This window comes from Dipteris shenzhenensis, chromosome 14 (genome assembly GCF_047967505.1).
Source record: "Dipteris shenzhenensis isolate YYH24624 ecotype China chromosome 14, Dip_SZ_1.0, whole genome shotgun sequence".
Lineage (NCBI taxonomy): Eukaryota > Viridiplantae > Streptophyta > Polypodiopsida > Gleicheniales > Dipteridaceae > Dipteris > Dipteris shenzhenensis.
Window position 1 is genome coordinate 43,309,290 of NC_141609.1, and position 16,055 is coordinate 43,325,344.

General features: G+C 43.7%; 1 protein-coding gene across 5 annotated transcripts in view; it reads right to left on the reverse strand.

The window, feature by feature from the left end:
• Positions 1-368: 368 nt before the first annotated feature.
• The window catches only part of HESO1 (Nucleotidyltransferase family protein), a 74,670-nt gene continuing 58,983 nt past the window's right edge, over positions 369-16,055 (reverse strand). For 4 of the 5 annotated variants that reach the window (XM_087384928.1, XM_087384929.1, XM_087384926.1 and 1 more), the window contains exon 10: positions 369-2,333. In XM_087384928.1, the coding sequence (XP_087241054.1) occupies positions 600-2,333 (1,734 nt within the window). In that variant the 3' untranslated portion in view covers positions 369-599. The remainder of the gene's footprint in view (positions 2,334-16,055) is intronic. The other variant, XM_087384930.1, reaches the window with a different exon arrangement.

The following is a 16,055-nucleotide window of genomic DNA, read 5'->3' on the forward strand; positions in this document are numbered from 1 at the left end:
TGTTTGGGTGCGCTACTGGGAACTTTGGACTCTATGGATGGACAGAAATCATAGAGTCTTTGGTGATTCCATCTTTCGTTTTTTTCAAAAGATCTCTGCAGCAATCGCTTTATGATTGCTTTCAGACTCATTTGATTGATCATGATGTATATATGACTTACACTGAGATTTCCGGTTGAGTAGTAGTTACTCCGCTTTTGGAGTACCTATGAATGTAATTATTTCACAGCAATGAAATATTTTCTCACCAAAAGAGAGAGAGAGAGAGAGAGGGGGGGGGGCGGGGGAGAAGAGGGGGCATGGAGGGGAAGAGTGAGGGGAGGGAAAGATGTGGGGAAGAAAACATTCTCAAGTGAGCTTGGCATCATTTCAGCGACAGAGGAAGCCATCACTCAGTGACTTAAATTACATACAGAATGAATACAAAAGTCAAATCTAGACGTATCTCTAAACCATTCCTACAATTGTTCCCCAAATCATCCCTTGATGTTATTCCTTCTGCAATGAAACTCCAGTTAACTTCTCCTCTCCCCATGAGATTGCTCCAAACCCTCTGCTGCATTTTTTACTGCGTCCAAAAACATACAGCCTCCGGTACATTAGGTGCTACCTGTATTGACCTTCTCTGAAACCTTTTCTGTCCACTTTTTGGCCCTGTAAAAATATTGATTTGGCTTTTTCCATCTATTCTGAACAGTAGCTTCCCCTTGATCATTGCTGCCTGCAGGCAGTACTGGTGCTGTATTGTTAGGTGTGCGACCCCTTCTCTCAAAGGGGATATCCGATGTTCCAGAAAAAGAAAAGGTAATACCGTCAAGGCTTGTAGATTCTCTTGCCTCACTCTTGGATCTTCTCTGTCTGCTCTGGTACTTTCGATTTCCTGAATTTTTTTGTGTGTTAGTTCTTCCAATATCTCCTCGACTCTCTACAAATTCACTTGTAATCTGTGTCCCTGCCATACATGTTTTGGAGTTTTCAGAAAAGGAAATTCCTGTCTTGCCTGAACTGTTGCCTGAAGGTCTACAAATCTTCACGTGTCCCGTGTCATCCTCAGGCTTGCTTGATGCTATACTGTGAGAAGTGCAGTCCTTTTGCTCAAAGGAGACCTCAGATAATTGGTGATCGAGAGAGTCACTGTCACAGATAGACACTGAAATGTTTTCATGTCTTCCAGATCCTTTCCTTATAGACTTGGAGTTTCTCCACCTGCACTTGCCCTTGAACTGATTACGAGTGTTATCCAACACACCTTCTGATTGGCTCTGTACCTCCTCACTTGTGGTGTATATCCCTGCTTTGCTTCTTTCTAAACTTTCAATATTGTTAGGCATGCTTTCCCTGTTCTCTGACGGAATCTTACATGTCTTTGGGCCACTGATTTCAATGTCAGAAACATGCATTGCAGCACCTTCATGGCAGCTGCTCTTGTCCATCCTATTTGAGGACTGGGTTTTTGTGCATGTCATGGCAGCATCCATTTTGAGCTGAGCTGGTTCAATCGTGGTCTCTGTCTTTGGCTTGCTTGTTAATAAAATTTCAGGACAGCCTCCACTATTGCCTTCACGATTGCAATGAAGACCTGAGAAATTGCTTTCCAAATGTCTGCACCTCTCTTCCTGAATCAGTAACTCCGAAGCAGATGGAATGACCTTGTAGTTAAGAAGTTTAGAATCATGGTCACTCAGGCAACCCCTCTGTGCTTCTGGTTGGTAAAACCTCTGTTCATCTACTCTCATTGCACAATCATGCACACTTGCTGAATCTGCTTTCATATCTTCATATGATCTCCCTTCCCCATCAACAATATAAACCCCTTGATTCCTCCTCCCCTTAGGAATAGTTCTATTAACAGACCGACCAAATTTCATGTAGCTGGGCATTGCCTGTCCCTGTCTCTGAGCCTCAGAATGATTTTGAAGACCTCGCGATTCATGATGGAGGGGATTTTCTGCCTCTGGCAACACATTGAGCCCCCTGTCATTCACAATTCCATTACTATGAGGATCATTTTGAACTGTTTGTGCTGGTCTTTGCCTTTGTGTTGTTATAAATTTTCCTGATCTGCTGGGCTCACCAGGAGTTGGCTTCAAACCTTTTACCAGACCAATCTTTCCCTCTCTGGAGTATACTTTTGACAGCCACACCTTTATGCCTGGGTTTTTTGTACCCACAGGCCACCGAAAGAGAATTCCAAGTACGGATGGAAATCCAAGAGAAGGTGATGGATGATATAATGCTTCTGCTGCTGATGCAAAAGCACGTAAGATCTCTGGAAAAGTATTCTCCTGAACTGATCTCGCACAGTTTTCCCAGCGATCAAAGGGATCCTCCACCTACATATACAACACATGATTTAAAATAAAGAGACTTTATTGTTGCCTTGTTCCTTTATGAAAATCATAGTAAAGACACAAACATGCGCGCGCACGTGTGTGTGTGTGCGCGCGCATAAATCCTTTTTTGACTGCTTGCAGACTCGCTACATCGATCATGATGTATATTTAGCATATACAGAGGTTTTCAGCTGATGTAATTTCTAGCTCCTCGCTTTGAGGTGGTTTTTCTTGTAATATAAACAATCATGGCTTTCACTATTATAAAAAGTATGTGTGTACATATACATAGACATACATATATGTATATGTATGTATGTGTGTATGTATGTATGTATGTATATACATATATGTATATGTATATGTATGTACACACTTTTTTTGTGAGAAGAAATCTTTTATTTCTATAGAATAATTACATTCATAGCTGCTTCAAAAACGAAGTAGCTACTACTCAAGAAAAGATCTCAGTATAGGCTGTATACACATCCTGATCAATCAAACGAGTCTGAAAACAAAAAAATTTAATAAAGGGATGTACGTGCATACACACACACACACACACACACGTGTATGTATGTATGTATGCACGTACATCCCTTTATTAAAATTTTTTGTAAATCAGAGAGAACAGAGACAAGAAGGGGGGTTTGTAAAAGACATAAAACAACACTAAGGTACAGGAAAAATATCTTAAAAAATAACCTACTAAGCAAAGACACACTTATGTTCTCAGCAGCAGCCAAGCAACTGCCATCTAGGTTTTGAAAGATCCTGGAATCTCTTGGGTGTGAGCATACGGAGAGAGCGAGCGAGCGAGAGAGAGAGAGAGTCTATTAATGTCCATGGGAGACAAAGAGGTCTATGGGACAACATGAAAACGATCTAGTACATCAGCTTAGGGAGGGCACAGAGAGCAGCTCCCAGGGTGTGCAGAGGCAGCTCTATTTTATTAAGTACCTACGTGATAACCTAGATAAAACATACACATATATAGCTGGCCATACATCAGTACACATATATACATAGAGAGAGAGAGAGAGAGAGAGAGAGAGACCCTTGAGAAGAGGACAAGGAAAAAATACTACAAAATAGATAAGAAACCAAATTAGCTGGCAAAGCTACGCTTATGTCTTCATCATTACACAATCATAATCTAGATCTAAAAGGAAACTACTTAGCAAGAAAAGCTGTGCTTGTGTTCTCATCGGTATACAAAGAATGTCACAAAGAAAGAAAGAAAGAAAGAAAGAAAGAAAGAAAGTCTATTAATGTCCACATGAGACCAACAGGTCTGAGGGACAGCATAAAACCCATCTAATACATCCGTTCAGGGGCAGGGAGTGCATGAAGCAACTCCAAGTTATTATAAGGGACCTACATTGGAGACTTAGAAAGGCCAAGCCAAGGCGGCACACTCATGTTCTCATCAGTACACAAGCATTGGCTGTCATCTAAGGTTTGAAACATTTCGGTTACTCTTACTCTTGAGCTTCTGAAGAAGAGAATAGTGATTGGGAAAATCCTTGCAAGATCAATAAATTTTGCTCAAGGCCTCTACCTCCCTGCTAGCCCACCTTGCCCCCAGTTCCAACCTTCTTCCTCTTCCTCACCACCCTCTTCCTGTTTGCCCCCCTCCTCTGTTCTGCCTCCGTCCCATCATGTTTTGAATTGTTTTCTGCCCGTTTTTGGGCTGTCCCAGCATGTTTTGCGCTAGTTTCTCCTTTTTCCGCCAGCCTTTGGGCTGACTTTGAGCCCATCTTGGGCTGTTCAGAGGCCTTGAACAGGATGTTTTCCTCCACCACTGCGGGGCCTCTTTGGGCTGATCGTGCCCTTTCTAGGATGCCTTCCAACCCTTCCTCTTTGCTCACAATCACCTCTAGGACCCTCTTTCTGGCCTTAGACCCTCAGGTCCTCTTGTGCTGCCTTTTGGTTATCTCAAGGTGCCTTGGGGTGACCAAAGGTCCAAGGCCCTCTCTTCTGCCCTCCTCTTTTCCCTTCACTTTCCCCTTTAAGCCTCGCCTTTCTTCCCTTCCTAGTTTCGTCCTCTTTCTTTTCCAAGCTAGCACGTGGTGGTTATTTGTTTGACAAGGGGACTCGTGATCCAAAAGGTGACCATTTGCTCCGCCAGAGAGGGTCACATGGCAGCACCCTTGACACCCAAGGACAAACAATAGGTATAGAGAGCTGTATAGGACTTGCAGAATAGAGGATGGTGGGACGCATTGTTGGCCTCATCCCCACACAACGACAGGTTTGGGATTGGTAAATGAGTCTTGCATTGGAAGGGATCACATTTACGAGATGCCATCTATGGGAGGGATATTTTCATCCAGCTTAATTCCTTGGACACCACAACACCCAATCTGCTCTAATTCCCAGACCTCCCTAAGGAGTAATGAGCTATCATGTCCTCCATGGGCTTGTGTTGGCACTATCCTAGAGAAACCAACTTCAGCAGCCATGGTACTCTTCGACAACGGAGTCATGAAGCTGCAATTGATTATGGATAGCCTCGACACAATTCCAAAAGAGGTGATGTTGTAGACATTGAGTGAGGTGGGGTTTTCCGCCAGCGAGTTGAGGTATTATGCTTTCCAAGATAGTGCCGAGGGGGTTTAATTTGGTATCAGAGCCTACTCTATTCCTTGGCTCTAGATAGTCTACTTGTTTACTTCGACTATGTTCTGTGACAGATGTAATAACATGGAAATGGATGTTAGAAGCAACTTTCGAGTGTAATAAGGAAGTACAACTTGAGTGAAGCTCATGTGTGCTACTTATAGTTTTCTTGCTTGTTTGGTGACTTGCCTTATCAAGACCCCTGAGGAATGGTTAAGTGGAATTGTCACTAAGAAAAAGACAGTACTGGGGAAAGTATTGATTCTCTTTGGAGCCAATTCCTAGAGTTTATGTCTCAGGTCTTAGGGGAGAATCTTAGGTCAATGTTTGGACATAACTTGTCTAGTGTTACGTTAACCTAGGGTCATGTATCCAAACCATGAAACACTTAGGACATGAGGTATCTTTGGTACTCTTAGGGTAGTCTTAAGGTTGAGACACCTAGGACACCCTATGCCTTTGGGGCATTCCTAGGAGTGGGGCCTCTTGAGAATACCCAACCCGTCTAGGCCTAAGACTCCCTTAAGACATATGTGTGTATATGGGATTCCACGGTATGGTACACATAGTCTTACTTGGGAGAACGTTGGTTTGAGGTTGCCTAATGTCTAGCTCAAGGTTGATCTTGCGAGGATCTACAGTTGGGATGGTGACATACTAGCCTACACTAAGCATATCTATGTGTCTGTGTTCTAGCCTATGATGGTCTTGTAGATAGCTCGAGGATAGAGGTCTACCTCCAGGTTAGCTGAGGCTAACCAAGCCTGGGTGTTTCACCAGATGCCACTAAAACCCCCCTAATAGTATGATCAATTTTCCATGACCGATGTCCCACTCAAATCGTTTTTCATGGACTATGACATTGATTAGCCTTACCTGAGTTCATCAATATTGGCCCTGCAAGTTGCTTTAGTTAGAGTTTGAGCGCAAAACAAAGATCGAGGGATAATGGGGTATCAACCTCAATTGGGTGGCAAACGTCCGGTGGTTATCATCTAGGATAGAGATGGGCCAGCGACCTGAGACCGTATAGGGAGAAGTACTCTCAATGGCATTTATGGCTATGGGAGAGCAAGCCATTGAGAAAGGTGCATTTGGATCCTGGTAACTGGTTTTGGCTATCTTGGATTGGCATTCAGTAACAAAGGTACCCCTCTTCACCCTACATCACACATGTTGGCAAACAGCTACAGTTGGATATCTAGTCTTGAAACATTTCCAGGAGCATTGATTGGAGTAGCAATCGCCTCATCAAGTCCTTAACAAGTTTTGGTCTCGTCTATAACTAGCTACGCCCAAGGAAATTTTGATGTTTCATCTAGAAGGAGACTACACACGAGCCCTAGGAGCAACTCACTCCATGACGGGTACTATCATTGCAGCATCTCGATGCTAGGCTACTTCATGTCACCCATGAGTACGTCCAAAAAGACGAGCCAAGGACGGAAAGATAGATCAATCATATGTTTTAGACACGAGGACTCCTCATGGGACCCTCGTCCAGGCCCATGCAGAGCTTAGAACTACTCACGGCGGACACATGATAGAATAGGACATGACTGTTGGAGCCCCCTCCACTACTTGCCCATCGTTTGTAGCTTTTTTAAATTTCATTTCATCTTCAAAAGTTCTAGGAGGTGTGTTAGACACCCCTAATTTCCCCCATGGGGAGTCTATCTCCATGACAGGATTCGGCTTTCTTTGTTCTCATAGGCATTTTTGCCTCTAGCAAACGTTAAAAATCTTTCTTCCTTCCTTCATTTTTGGCCTGCCATACGTGGAGGCCTAAGTAAAGTCGATGCCCCCCTACAAAGCTCATTTTCTGTTGGGATTGCCGCCATGTGTAAGCCCCACAACGCCTTAGATTGACGAGAAGTGTAGTTCCAGGGTTCGCGCGTGGAGTTTATTGTGATGTCCCTCGTGTCCTGATTTTACGAGAGCTGATCTGCAGTTCGAGTGCAAGTCTTGTCATGCACTGCATGACACTGCGCCATCGTCCTCATAAAAGGTGTACAATCGTATAAGCTACATCCAGGAAACCATCTTACTCCTTTTGCTTTCGAAAACTTTGCCTAACTGTAGTCTCTGCAGCTCAGTGATACCTCGATGGTTTTAAGGATGCAGCTACGATCATGTAGTGATTTCCTCTTCCCGATCCTGTGTCTGTTGATCTACGGCATGTATATCCCCTTTTTTGGTGTACTTGTGAGAAGATGTTGAATATTGGACATGGCTTATCTTGCAGTGCTGGAGACCCGCAAGAGACACTGGATGAAGACAAGGAGAAGGTCACTGGCGTGTTGCACGATGACAGCAAAGATGAGTGGAAAACAGTTCAAGAGTCGGTTCCTGATGAGGTAAATGTGGCCAAACAAGAAGCTGCGAATAGTCCTGATGAGGGAGCTTATGTAGTGCCTACCATTGATCACCAATCGATCCCGGAGTCCGAAGGGGAAGAAAAAGGTCGAGGCATTACTGGCAGCAAGGCTTCCAAAGTCCCTGAAGTGAAAAGCGATGAGACACACAAGTAAGCTTGCGCTGCATGCTTCTTTGGTGCACAATGGACGTCACAAACATCTTTAGCTGCGCTAATCTGAAAATAATGGGGTACGTACATGTATAATATCCCAGTAGAACCGTGTGACAGGCTTGCCAGTAACATTTCTCGCTGATTGAAAAAACTGGTTCTAGCAGTATTTTTGTTGCTACATTTTGAGCAACATTTAGCAACAGATTGTATATATATATATTTTTTGTGAGCTAGGTGGTCGATGGAAAGGTTCCAATCAAGAATATGATTAAGGAAGATGGGGGAAGAATATAGCAGGGAAGACGGACTATTTGTGTATCCTCGTCTTCTCAAAAAAAAGTTTTGAGTGAAGTTGCACAGTTGTTTGAAGCTGTCTCTTGATCAGATTGGCATCTCTTTATCTTTATTGTTGGCATTGCCTCTATTTTTACTTTGAACTTTCACTATATTTTATGAATGTTGATTTGTTTTACAACATGTACATCGATCAAAGGCTCCAAAAACGTGGTTTACGTTTACCTGATTCCCTTGAATGTAGAACAGCAGCGTCGTAGTGTCTCGATGGAAGAGAGCCTTCCTCTGTCTCTAAAAGTTTGTAGCTCTAGTCAATGAATTTCTGTTTTCTGTATAGCCCGAATGGAACAAGACTCTCCACTGTCTTCTGATCAAAATTTGTTTCTTCATCACGAGTGCTGAACTCGTAAGAAACAAGGAATACTATTTTTTTTGCTGCATTATAACTGTTGGGTTTGTTTTTTGCCAAGAGAAGGCTTATTCGGACGAGAGAGCCCGTATCATCATGCTATTGTGGTATGCTTTGTGAGATAATTAACTCTTTGGAGCTGAAAGGATGGAGAGAGATGCAGGTCCTTTTTGGGAGATAATAAGCTGTTTGGAGCTGAAAGGATGGAGATGCAATCAGCCGATGGTCCTAAAAAGGTCCTCCTTCGCTTGGAAATTGTAACACGAAAGAGACAGCATTCGGATGGGCTATTTGTGATTCAGGTTAGTTGGATGAATTTGATTCTTAGATCAGGTGCCTCAGTATTTCTCCTGTTGCACCACCTTGTTAAATGGGACGACTGCCTTCCCTATCATGCAGGGGCTGGAACAGAAACGTAGATTCCTAAGAAACCCTTTAGGAAGAATGTGTGTATTCATCTAAGTGAGAAAATATGGATGCGCAGAGTGTTTGGAGTGTCAAAGAGTCAAACTACGTATCGTATTTGCTTCGAAATCATATACAAATACTATAAGGTGAGGATGTACCCTAACAATTTACGACAAGTTAGCAGAGACATAAACTACTTCACATACCCTAACAATTTACGAGAAGTTAGCGGAGACGTAAACTACTTCACGTGCGCTGCTTCTAGAGAGTTTCATGAGAAGAAACGTATGGACCACTTTAGTAACAGACGATACTAGCACAAACGAGAACCATATCTACATAACTCTTATTAGATCCCTGTTCTTACCTGCATTTTATCATGTTTTCTCGTTGCTTCTCCTTCCTATTTGCAATCTTTCGTGAAGAGCAAGTATGTCAAGACCTGAGAACCAAGTGAACTAAGATGACTATGAAATATCTGGAGACTCCATGGACACTAGTAGTGGCGAATTCGAACGAGGTCTCACGTTTTTCTAGTTTCGTTTCAAACTTCCGTTCCGTATTCAAAATTATTTTCCATGATCTTACATTTATGTTTGGAATCTTTGTAGGAATGACAAGCATGGCGGAATGTGCTAATCTTGACAAAGGCAAAAGACTCTCCGATCATGCAGGTAAATTGTTAATTCTCGTTGTTCATTTCTCTGTTATCATCTGCTTGTACGTTCAAGCACCGTTTTGTGCCCCCTCTACGATTTGGCCGCACAATTTCTCCTCCTTTGCCACTCCGTCGTTTGTCCTAAGATTGTCATATGGCGCTAGACGTGCTTCTAATTCCCCTCTTCTTTTACCAGCACCACAATCCTCGCTTGCCCATGCCCCCTGCATTCTTGCGCTTGACTTGAGCTCTCACCCTCCCTCCCAGCTATGGATTCCGCCATCGCTTCGTGCTCCCAAACTTTGCTTGCTCCCCCCCCCCGCCCCCCCTCCCTCACCCCCTTATCGTCTGCTTCCCGTAGTCATGCCCGGTGTCCTCGTCGATTCCCACCCCTTCCCCTCCTTCGAATCCTCCATGCTTAGCTCTCCTTTTGAAAAGGAAGCCCCAGATTTTCCCTCATGGACATTCGAGACGAGTTTGGGTAGAGAGTGCTTCCCAGGAGCCTCTCCAAGCTCAGAGGGGCACAGAGCTTTGCGGCTGTGAGCGAAGATTCCGCCATGGAAGGGGAAGGTGTCCCTAGCCTCGGTTTTGAGCTCCATCGCACTAACCTTAGAGGCTTCGGGGGAGGCTTCTCAGCCCTCTTGCACGTTGCTTCTACGCCTCTTGCATGTAGATCTCTCTTACTATCAGCCTTTTTCATTGTCACGCTTGTGTTGTCTTGGGCAAATCTCTTAAATCCCGATCCTCAGTGATCTCAGCGGCACTCCCTTCAAAGCCACTTTCTACTTCAATCAAGTTTTATCGAACTTCCAAATCTCTATTGCTTGGAGAACAATTTGGGAAGGGACCGACCTGCACATGTAAAGAATCTGTGTCTCCACTGCAGAAGCTCTAGAGCAGTGTGAGGTAGAAAGTTGTGTACGTCAATCACCTCATCAACTTCTTCAATCACCAAAGACCACTTATAGAGTCGACAAACAACTCCAGGGAAAGAGTGCATGTGGTGCACACGAACCGGAAAAATCTGTCCATGCAGCTGCTGGTATACTAAAGTCTCTTTTTTTTGTGTGGCATTTTTACAGTATATTTGTTTTTTTCGTAAAAGTATTGTTTTGGAAGTGTTTCTATCCAAAACGTGGTCTCTCTGTTGTAGACATTGTCACAAACACAGGTATCCTAAAAATAGGAGGTGGGAGTGTCCTTGATGCAAGCAACAGGTTTAATCCAACTGAAGGTAGGCATCCATAGACAATTTACATGGGCAGCTGCTCAGGTTTTTTTCGCGGTTCCTTTTTGGTTTTCTTGACTTTCCTGTCCTCTTTGAAAAGGACTGACCCCTCCAATGAGGGAGGCCATACGAGCTCTTGCTGAACAAGGAGTTCTCTATACATCGGGAAAGTGTATCATCAAGACCTCTGTTCCTGCTGGACAAACTAGAAAAAGCTTCCCTTTGGATCTGACTCCATGCAAAGATGCAAGCGTCCGAAAGGCTTGTAAGAAAAATTTGAAGACCAACTCAGGTAAGCGAAAAAGGTGCACTGAAAAAGCGAGGGCGCTGTACATTGCAAAAGTGAACGACACACCAAAGTTTGCCCGCAGCATCTTGACATGCAACATCTTGACATTCAGATCCAAGTTAACAAGCACGACGCTTCAAGAACTACTTGTACCAGAAAAATGCATTCCGGGACTTACGCAACACGAACAAGATGCGCTTGTTTGCTCGCAGTGCAAGCGCCACATCTAGGCAAGGCAAATCCCTAGGTTCACCTAGGCCAAAATGGTGCTAGCCCGGCCAACGCCTAGCACATCCGCCTTGAACAAAATTGAGTAACTCATCTCGATAAGAGTACCTTTTGCACAAATTAGACAATTGATGTACGAGGGGCAACTCGGGCTGCATGGAAGCGTCGTAAATATTTTCACTAACGTCGACAAGGCACAAGTCTTGCCCCGTTTCATAAGCGACTCTGCAATGGTGGCCATCGCGATCAAGCGCCGAATGCAATACGACCACAACTACATCAGTGGTCTAGTTCATCCCACTTTGACAATGAGGGCTCTACAAGAAATGCTCGGGACTCCTCTTTACACCAGTAATAATGTTAAAATAAACCAACAGTGGGCCGAACACATCCAACAATTGCAGAGTGAGGATGAGCTCCAACAACAAACAGCAGCAGTGCAAACAGTAAGCAATCCTCCTCCCGAAGATGTCACGGACACATTTTTCCACGGCATTTACACAAGTCAACAGGTTATTGATTTCGAGAGCAGAACAATCACAGTCGCCCCCTCCGAAGGCTTCGCCCCTCTGAGCCTGTTCAAAGATGAACATTGCGAGGAGCTTGCATTTCCAACTTTGTTTTATGGCCATTGTCATGCTTACTCCATTCCAAGTAGAACAAGCTACCAAGACAATGTGAAGTGGGAGCTTCGCAATGAGGATAGGAGATTTGCGAGATCCATTGAAAACTTGTTTTTTTTAACAATGAAGGTCTTGGTAAGACAAGTCCTCTCATCCGTCTGGCTTCGTATGCGCAAGGGCCAAATGCAGGGACAACAAATCGAGGCGAAGGAAGTTGTGCTCGATACAAACATGGAGCCACTGCTACAATAAAAAATAGGCTTCCGAGACTTCAATTGCCTACGAACGTCGGCCGATTACAAGCACTGACTTAAGCGAAACGTCTTCGCCATGATCAGGCAACTTGGCCCACCTAGGTTCTTCGTCACACTATCTGCAGCGGAGAAGCGATGGGACCCACTGGTGCAATGCTTGCAAGAGCTACATAAGAATGACAATTCGGAACAAGAATACATTATGCCTGAAAATTTTGTAGCAACTGGTACGAGCCGACCCAGTCACGATAGCTCAATATTACGTGCACAAATTCAGGGCCCTCAAAACATTACTACGACAAGACAATACTCTTCTGGATACATTATCAAACTTCTTCGTTACAGAATTCCAAAATAGAGGCAGCCAGCACGATCATGCCTTATTGTGGGTTGATGGAGGCCCCAACAGCACCAATGCCGACGATAGCACCATCGAACAATTTGTTGACAAATACATAAGCACAAACAGTGCACTCCTTGAGGACGGCCTCAATGACATACATGTTGGGATAAGTGTGATCAAGGGCTTGCTCTATGGTGCATGTGTGCATCTAGGGGAGTCACATGTGTGTTTGTGTGTGTTGTAAAGGCACATCAAGTGCTATGATGTGTCTAGTGTGTGACCTAAGTGATGATGTAAGCCAAAGGCCCCCACATGGGAGGTTCCTTTGATTTAGGCCAGTCCCACTGATGTAGGGACTGATTCCCACTGAGTAGGGGCTGATTGCCACTTATCTAGGGAAGGTATTACCTTCTCCCCCTTTCTATAAGAGAGAGTCCTCTCTCTCTCAATCCATAATAGAGAACTACCATTTTGTTTCATTGTGCTCTCACACCTCTTGCAAGATGCATCTATTCTATCCTACGGGATTCTACACTTGGTATCAGAGCTTTAGGTTCTAGATCTAGCCTAGCCTAGCATTAGATGCTCTCTCTAGCATAAACTACTAGTTTTCTCAAAGCTTCTTCATCTTCTCCATTTTCCTCCTCCTTCCCAAAAATCTGCGAGAGCTCAGTTCTCCCATTATATGCGACCATTGCTGAAACCCTTTGAGCTGCAGACTCCTAGTGTACGGGCGACCTTCCAGCTGCAAGCAATTAAGGAGATTCCCTCTATACGCGCAACGCCAACATGAAGACTGCTCGCCGATCTTTCGTGTAATGCTGCCTCTGTGCTTACCCATCTGCAAATTCCTCTGAGCCCGAGCTGCACGACACTACAGGCAAGCTACTGATGAAATCTGAGCCTGTTTGGTCAAGAGTTGGAGGCGCAACAGACAAAAAACCAGTCGGTTTTCTCAAGCTTGGCTATAGCGACCTGGCGCAACATTGTGCCCTTCCTTGGTGGAGGACCTTCTCTAGTATAAGGCCTTTCTTCCTACATAAAAATCCCCTTGAATAAAGCTATGAGCTATGAGAATTGCACCCTCCAAGTTCAGGCCTCTGTTTTGGACAGTTTTGACAATGTTGTGAGTTTGATGCTACATTAGATGCTACTTTAGCATTTTTGATGTTTTAAAGTGTTGAATAGCATCAGCACAACTATGGCTACAGCTTTCCTTTAAGTTGCTATACCTGCATTTGCATGGAAAACTTTCATTTAGCCACCTCTATGAAGCATACAAGTTGAAGCATCATTTCCATTATGATTTGTAGTATGGAATTTGGTTACAAGTCTTTGCTACACTAAATGCTTGTACTTTGAAGGATTATTTTTTATTGCTCATATTTTCACTTGTAAGGCACTATACACTGCCCTCAGGTAAGACCTTTCCATGGAAGCTAAGACCTTTTCTGATAAGTTTGATGGAACTAGTTTCCATACTTGGCAAACAAAAGCTGAGTTTATGCTTATGAAAAAGAAGATATGGAATGTTGTGAATGGAAAGAAGTCTACAAAACAAAAAGCTAATTGATTGATCAAAGACAAGAAGGACTACTTCAACAACAAAGCAAATCTGGCTGAAGGAAGAACTCCATCAGCAAATGAAGAATCAAACTTTGAAAATAAAGACTATGCTTTTTAAGCACTTTGTCTTTTGAATTTTTGTTGATCATCACTTGGTCAAATTTTAAGGTTCTCTGCCTGGAGTAGTACTCCAAAAAGAATATCATATGTTATGTCTTTTGTAAATCACCTCTGGTCACCATATGATGTAGACCATGTGATATGTGTTTTGACTATCCCATTTCTGTGAACTCACACCCTTGGGAACCCTTGCTAGCATGAGATCCTAGCCATAGATTTGTCCTTGACCACCATGAGATGGCATGAGAAACTATGAGACTAGATGTATCCTTGACACTGCAAGAGGCAACCCCTTGAGGGGGGCTATGTTGGGATAAGTGTGATCAAGGGCTTGCTCTATGGTGCATGTGTGCATCTAGGGGAGTCACATGTGTGTTTGTGTGTGTTGTAAAGGCACATCAAGTGCTATGATGTGTCTAGTGTGATGTGTCTAGTGTGTGACCTAAGTGATGATGTAAGCCAAAGGCCCCCACATGGGAGGTTCCTTTGATTTAGGCCAGTCCCACTGATGTAGGGATTGATTCCCACTGATGTAGGGGCTGATTGCCACTTATGTAGGGAAGGTATTACCTTCTCCTCCTTTCTATAAGAGAGAGTCCTCTCTCTCACAATCCATAATAGAGAACTACCATTTTGTTTCATTGTGCTCTCACACCTCTTGTAAGATGCATCTATTCTATCCTACGGGATTCTACAATACAAACCCATAAGCATAGGCAAACATGCAAGAAAAAGCGCTCGCACTGTCGTTTTGGCTTCCCAAAGCCTCCAATGAGACAAACAAAAATTTTGAGACCCTTGCCCGATGAAGAAAACACCAGCACATATAGCGCACAGTACGCCAAAGTCAAAGAAGCAATACAACAAAAAACATGCACAAGCCTCACTTTTGATTTGTTCCTTCAGAAGATCGAACTTTCTAAACAACAATATGAGACCGTGTTGAGAAGCAGACTCTCGCAGCCAAAAATTTTCATGAAAAGGCACCCAAAAGATATATCTACAAACAACTTCAATCCATCACTGACCAAACTATGGGGTACTAACACCGGCATTCAATTCGTTCTTAACCCTCACGGTGCAACATCGTATTGTACTTCCAACATAACGAAAGTTGACAAAGAAACAAATAATGTGGTAAAAAATGCAATCATTCAAAGCTTCGAAAACAATTCTTTGGTCAATGAGCGTGTTCGCAGGGTCGGTAATGCCATACTCAATACTCAACACATAAGTGCGCAACAGGCAGTGTACTTGTGTCTTTCGTTGCCACTGACCAGTACTACAAGGGAAATTATTTACATAAACACTAGCGCACCAGCGGACAGAGCGCTGCTACTGAAAAGACGGGCGCAACTAGAACTGCTGCACCCAAAGAACACTGACATCTTCTTCGATGACATCATCACTAAGTACTCAAAGAGGCATGAGAGCCTACATGACCTGTGCTTGGCAATGTTCGCAAGCTGCTACAACATAAAGCAAGGGCGTGCTAAGCTAAGGAGAAAGCAAAAGATAATAAGGTTCAATAATTACAACAAGGCAAAATAGCCTGAAAATCACTACAGGGAACTTTGCCTCCTGTACCTACCATTCCACTCCCAAGAACACTCCCTCGATGAAACAAGAGAAACATGGAAGGACATGTATACAAATAACAAAGACATCATCCACTCGACACAAGCGTTGTTTCAAGCAAGCTACTCGTGCAGTAGCACAGCGAGCAGTACCTCGACAAGCTACCTATCAAACCCTAGTGATAAGCGCCCTTTGCTATCAATAGAAAAGTGTGATCTTATCAATGACATGGAATACCACCCCAAAAAAAACAAAAAATTCCAACTGCAACAAGACAACCCAACCTACATGTCTGACACCACGTACTGCGAGAACCTGAGAACAATGAACAACGAGCAGCGCCTCTTTTTTATGACATTATGTTGAAAAAAAGAATAAAGAAGGACGACCAAATACAATTATTCATGGCAAGCAACGCAAGCTCCGGCAAAACATTCGTTGCGACCACAATAGCAGAGGGCTTGCGTCCACACTACTCACACAAGAATACAACCGATGTAAACCTTCCAAAAGTACTTCTTCTAGCGTACACAGGGAAAGCAGCAAGAGGGATTAATGGCAGCACATTGCAC